At 44.9% G+C, this 5,286-nt stretch overlaps 1 protein-coding gene across 1 annotated transcript; it reads right to left on the bottom strand.

Annotated features, from left to right (window-relative positions):
- Window positions 1-566: 566 nt before the first annotated feature.
- On the bottom strand, window positions 567-4,705 carry LOC125530048 (putative G-type lectin S-receptor-like serine/threonine-protein kinase At1g61610). The gene is made up of 7 exons (XM_048694447.1): window positions 3,286-4,705; window positions 3,082-3,183; window positions 2,376-2,569; window positions 2,072-2,279; window positions 1,758-1,995; window positions 1,528-1,678; window positions 567-1,437 (listed from the first exon to the last, which is right to left on the bottom strand). The coding sequence occupies exons 1-7, from the start codon at window positions 4,616-4,618 to the stop codon at window positions 1,135-1,137; spliced, it is 2,529 nt and encodes an 842-aa protein (XP_048550404.1). The 5' UTR covers window positions 4,619-4,705; the 3' UTR covers window positions 567-1,134.
- Window positions 4,706-5,286: the final 581 nt, after the last annotated feature.

Below are 5,286 nucleotides of genomic sequence, written 5' to 3'. Positions count from 1 at the left end.
CAAATCAGCCCAGAAGCTGCAGATCCACGTCAGTAAAATGCTTGTCATACACTAAATGTCACGCTCTAACTTTGTCAAACCCCGTTGTTCTAGCATGCTTATGTATATTTTTGAAACACCCGGCACAATATAGAGGCACACGCTGAACCACAACCCCCTCCCCACGCGCACAGCGCTTACGGAAGATTACAGTCATGAAAAGTGAATGTTAACAAAATCACCAAAGACGTATTAGGGTCGAGGGAATGTCACCTCCTGATGAAACAATAATGTACTGTACTTTAAGAAGACACATGGACCATCAGACCGGCGGAGGTTCAAGGGAGTGCTCATTTTTGGCGAGTGCTCATTTGTTGAACTAGGATTGGTGCTATTTCGTCCATAGTTGTTCGTTGATTTAGCTTAACTAACTCTGTCGTAGAAAGTATAAAATATTTTTCGCTTCATCAGTACACACACAAAATTTATGATAAAATAAATCTGAATTCAAGCACCAGTGCATCATGCTACATACAAATTAGCGGGGATAAAATAGAATTGTCACTCGCGTGGTAATTCCATCTAAATCAAGGAAGTTTGTAATATGTATTGTAGAAAAGAAATTTAGTAGTACAGAAATCGACCATAAAAGATATGCAGATCAATATTGTACAATAACATCAGTGAAGGGACTAACATCACAACCCCTTGTGCTGATGCGCATCGTGGCGCGTTGCAGCCTGAAAATGCCGACATTAATCAGTTTTGATTGCAATCTTGCTCCTTTGTGAACTGTCCTAGCACAGCCATGGTGCCGTCGTGCGGAAAAGATGGATATAAGATTAGAAACCACATCCGACTTCCAGGATTTGACGAGCAGACCTGTCACTAGTGGGCCGAATGAACAAGTACGTGGGTTTCACTCTTCAAGGTAAACACAAATGTACATTTCTAATAAGAAGGAAAGCAACTCCCTACCTAATTAATCCATTGAGTCATTTTGCTGTTATGTTGTCAGTTTGAAAGTTCATGATATTATCTAAGTTTTTTTTTCTTCCCATATGAGCAGGGCAACAAAATGAAATACAATAAAAATTTGGAAGATATTTCACTGGGAAAGGCGCTGCGACATGTCTAAATAAAATAATAGTTATTTCATCTACCCTCAATCTCAGTGAGAGTAAAACTGGTTCTGGAGTTCAGGATATCATCTCTAATTTGCTCCATTTCTGCACTTCGTCGTGTAAAGTAGGCAGGGCAAGTAGGGGGTGGAAGTGTGCTGCTTCCGTTCTCTAGGACGAACACAACGGACGACATGAGTGGCCTGTCATCTGGATTGTCCTGGACACACATGAGTGCTACATGGATGCAAATCAAAACTTCATCCAGTGAACAAGTATCCATGATATATGTGTCCACCAAATCCTCTGTCTTTCCTTCCCTCCACATATTCCATGACTGAAACAAGAAAAAGTATCAAAAAGAATCTTCAAAAACTTGATCTATTTCTAAATTTTGGAACTTCATAGAACTCTTGTGGGCACTTACATACACAATGAGGCTCGGGAAGCCCATGATGTGACTATTGGAGCTTCTTTTTATACCAGTCACAACCTCAAGTACTAGCACACCAAAGCTGTAGACATCGGACTTGGTGGAGAAGACACCTTCCATTGCATATTCTGGGGCCATGTATCCACTGTGTGACCATTGCATTCACATTATTAGAACTTGATTGCAAGTTTACATGGTCTATATAAGCTGAAAAGGTTACTCACTATGTTCCCACAACACGTTGGGTGCTTGCATCTTGTTGGTTATTGCCAAAGATCCTCGCCATACCGAAGTCTGCTATCTTCGGTTTCATCTCTGCATCTAGCAAAACATTTCCGGCTTTGAGATCCCTATGAATTATAGTTAGTCTTGAATCTTGGTGGAGATACAGAAGTCCCTTTGCAACCCCTTTGATTATATTAAACCGTGATGTCCAATCCAACATCATTCTTCTTGAATCATCTGTACATCAAATAAACGTGAATTGATTTGCTTTGGATTGTTTCGTGAAATTGTGGGTTGTTACTAAAATATGTACCAAAAAGGGTAGCATCTAAGCTTTTGTTAGGAAGATACTCATAGATCAGCAACTTTTCATCTCCCTCCCCACAACATCCGAGAAGTCGAACCAAGTTTCTGTGTTGTAATTTGGCAATTAAAATTACTTCATTCTTGAATTCCTTTGTTCCTTGTTGAGAATCACTACTTAGCCTCTTGACAGCAACTTCTTGCCCACCTAATAATACCTAAAAAGTTTAATGGGAAATTAGACCCTGTTTTTAAATATGAACAACTTTTGATTTTAGAATGAACTATCGGAATGTACCAAATGATCAAGTTACCTTGTAGACCTTTCCAAATCCTCCCTGTCCAATCATACATGTCTCAGAGAAATTGTTTGTTGCTAGAGAAATTTCCTCGAAACTTACAAATGGAAATTCATGATCATGTGGAGAGTTTCCTTCCCCTGGTTCATAAGAGGTACTTATACCATCAAATGTACGCGTCTTGTGTTTTCTCCACTTTGTGTTCTTGCCTGCTTGCAGAATGTTATAATTATTTCTCGTCTCGTGAGTGTATGATTGACATAAAAAGGAAATGTTATATTTCACCAGTAGAACATTCTCTTGTGGACTAGAAACCAAATCAAATAACTTGATAGGCGCTTATGTCAGCGTGGAAGATGGTATACCTGACAAAATGATGCCCGCCTAATGTCTAAATTGAGGTTGACGTGCTACAAGAACAACATTTTCTCCCTAGACACCTCCTCTCTAGTTTATGCCATCCTCTCCCCAAGCAAACATTTGAAGTTTTGAACACAAGTATCCTTGAGTTCATATTACCATGACGAGCTATTGTTCTAGATTGCCCATTGTGGTTATACGATTGACACACTGGCTAAGTCACACTCGAAACCACCTAATGGATTATTTGGTATTGTTCAGTGATTTATAAGATTTTTGTCCGATATTACAATACAATAGTATACAAACTTATAGTTCAGGGCCGAATGAACTTTCACATGAGGAAAAACTGTATACGTACCTTTGAATTTTAGCCATGCCACAAAAATGCATAGGACTGCCACAACAGCCGTTCCTAAAACTGCCAGTACAATGATAGCTGCAGTGCTCTTTGTCTTCTTACCTGTGCAATGCACAAATACCATAAAAAGGCAAGTGAATGATCTAATCATGAAAGTGTGTTGGTATAGACAAAATAACAAGAAATAGGGAGAAAATTTGGCACCAGATGCTGCATCTAAGCCTGCAAGCCGGAGATATAATGTGGTGCTGCCAAGTCCTTCGCCGAACTTCCCAGTGTCAATCAACTCCCCCGCCCACACCAAGCACCTTGTCACGTTTCCTCCAGACCTGCCACTGTCCAGGTTGGCGAATGCGTGCGCCACACAGGAGCAATTGCGGGTGCAGTGCGCCGCACACTCCTCCATTGTGCTCATGTTCCCTCCAGCAAACATGAACTTGTCTGGCGCTTTCATCTCCATCAAGGCCAAGAAGCCGTCACCGCATCCGTGCAATGCCTCCTTTCGCCGGCACCCTGCCGAGAACCTACCAGCTGCCCACTCATCAGTGCTTGCTGGCTCGAAGCCATCAAGGCACTTGCATGTCGGCATGGGCGTTGCTGTCTGGTCACAGTAGCCATATGGACCACAGAAGCCATACCGGTTGCACTCAAGGGATGGCCACTTGGCGAGGATAACCCATGATGAGGAATTGGTACTCCAGCTCTGGAGCTGGTAATCTCCAGAGTAGGTCACCACATACCTCGTGTGTGGCGCGCCAGCAGAGACTGTGTAAGTGGTGTAGATCTCCTCCTCGTTGTCGACGATGGCCATGTAGATGATGACGGACAAGCTGCCGTTAACCTGCTGGTATTGGTGCTTGCCTTTCACCAGGTACCCTGTCCATGGCCCTCTACGGGCCAGCGGGCGGGCCCCATCCCAGAGGAATAACTGGAGGAGCGTGTCCGGGTCGCCTCCGTAGGAGAAGCGCCCCGATGATGGGTCGTCGGGCCCCTTCCAGGACACCAGGCGGATGCCGGTGCCGCGCGTGGCATAGCTGATCCGTATCTTCATTTCAGGAAGGAACGTGTCGGTGAGGTGGTCGAAGCTCTGCCACAGCATGGTGCCATTCGGTGACCGGACGATGAGGTTGCCGGTGTTCTCAAGCACTGCTGCTGCTGCAATGGAGCTTGAGGCATCGGCCACATCAGTCATCCAAACGACACGGCCGCTGCTACCATCAGAGAGAACGAGGTTGGAGGTGTTGGTGAGGGAGAGTGTCGGCGCAGACGAAGTGCTGTTGGTGACGGACGTCTCCCTGTTGGCGACCCACACAACAGTGAGCTCCGGTATGCCGTTGTACCATATGCCCAAGTACAGGCTGGCCGGAGTGGAGTTGGAGGGGTTGAAGAAGCCCAAGGCGAAGGCACCGTCATCGGAGATGATGGTGGTGCCAGGGAAGAGCCGCTCACCAGGGACAAGCCGGTCGTCGGACGCCCGCAATGGCAGGAAGAGAATGATCAGGACCACAGTGTAGCAGGTGAGAGCGGGCCAATCCATGATCGATCAGGCCGAAATATTCTGCAGTACGTACGTGCTCTGGCAATGTACCAATGGTACCTTGTTCAGTACTTCTGTTGCTAATGCTGACATGCTGTTAAAAAGTGCAAAGTCTGGATCGATGCTTGGTCTTTACACGCAACAACGGATTAGTGTTAATTTCTTGACAAATTGGTGACCAGATCCAGCATTCACGTCAGATTGATAATGAAAGGGGTGACTGAAAAATGCAAAGCTTTGAATTCTGGTTCGAGTTGAGAGTGTCTTGGAGTTGACATTTCAGCTGTCCACGTCAGTGGCTTACGACCTTAGAATGGCAACGACCGGCGGTGTGAACTCAGCTGGTCAAACCACGGCGCACGGTATGAATCCAAACGTCGTTTTTCGAAAGGGTTTTACTATTCCTAAGGCGACTGAACACTCACAATGTTCGGTCGAACGTCCGATCCGTGCAATTGGAAGAAAAGGAAAACTTTGATCCAAGGGCTACCAACAGTTGACTGAGGATTAACTGTTTCCAAGTCGACTTGGACACTCATAAAGGAAATTAGTTTTACCGCCACGTGCTTCAAAAGACCATGGCGAAGGCACCAATTATCATCTGACAAAATTGTTGGTGATTGGTTGGGCACACACAACGACAGCACGAGTAGGAGGATGAATAACAG

Source organism: Triticum urartu, unplaced genomic scaffold, assembly GCF_003073215.2.
Source record: "Triticum urartu cultivar G1812 unplaced genomic scaffold, Tu2.1 TuUngrouped_contig_6031, whole genome shotgun sequence".
NCBI classification, from domain to species: domain Eukaryota; kingdom Viridiplantae; phylum Streptophyta; class Magnoliopsida; order Poales; family Poaceae; genus Triticum; species Triticum urartu.
This window is presented reverse-complemented; position numbering and strand designations above follow the sequence as displayed.